Below are 637 nucleotides of genomic sequence, written 5' to 3' on the forward strand. Positions count from 1 at the left end.
CCCATCCCTTCCCCAGATGAGATAAAATGCCGACACTCAGAAGTTATAAAATATCCCCCTCCACCCCCACCCCCAGTAGATGAGACAAAATGCCAACACACCAAACTTATAAAATATCTTCCTCCCCATCCACCCCCGTAGATGAGACAAAATGCTGACACACCAAACTTAAAATTTTTATAATGTCCCCCTCCCCACCCACCCCCAGATGAGACAAAATGCTGACACACCGAAGTTATAAAATGTCCCCCCCCCCCCCCCCCCCCAACTTTCACACACACATTTGCTAGCATCTTCTGACACCGACTGACATTGCGGTTAACTAGCAATTTTGGGAATAAAGTCTCCTGGCAAAAGAGTCTCATTTGTTGCACCCATGGGATAAAACGGTGCCGTGTCGAACTTGTACACCGACCAGAAGACGTACATGACTGTGGTGATGGTGAGGATGGCACACAGACCGACGGTGAGGAAAACCTTGGCGGGTTTGCTCTGATGTAGCTGAGCCACTTTCTCCAGATGGGCCATCATATGGTGGGTCTCGGTGTCACCATCGTCGACGCTGCTGATGCCCATGATGTAGTTGAAGACACGACGACCGCAGCTGACCTTAGCTGAAATTAAGATTATCACAAAA

The 637-nt window shown here is 49.0% G+C and overlaps 1 protein-coding gene across 3 annotated transcripts in view; it reads right to left on the minus strand.

Moving 5' to 3' along the window:
• Positions 1–268: 268 nt before the first annotated feature.
• The window catches only part of LOC121390770 (sodium/myo-inositol cotransporter-like), a 35,418-nt gene continuing 35,049 nt past the window's right edge, over positions 269–637 (minus strand). For all 3 annotated transcript variants that reach the window (XM_041522686.1, XM_041522687.1, XM_041522685.1), the window contains one exon: positions 269–614. In XM_041522686.1, coding sequence (XP_041378620.1) covers positions 319–614 — 296 coding nt within the window. In that variant the 3' untranslated portion in view covers positions 269–318. The remainder of the gene's footprint in view (positions 615–637) is intronic.

The sequence above is a fragment of the Gigantopelta aegis genome, chromosome 15, assembly GCF_016097555.1.
Source record: "Gigantopelta aegis isolate Gae_Host chromosome 15, Gae_host_genome, whole genome shotgun sequence".
Classification (NCBI taxonomy): domain Eukaryota; kingdom Metazoa; phylum Mollusca; class Gastropoda; order Neomphalida; family Peltospiridae; genus Gigantopelta; species Gigantopelta aegis.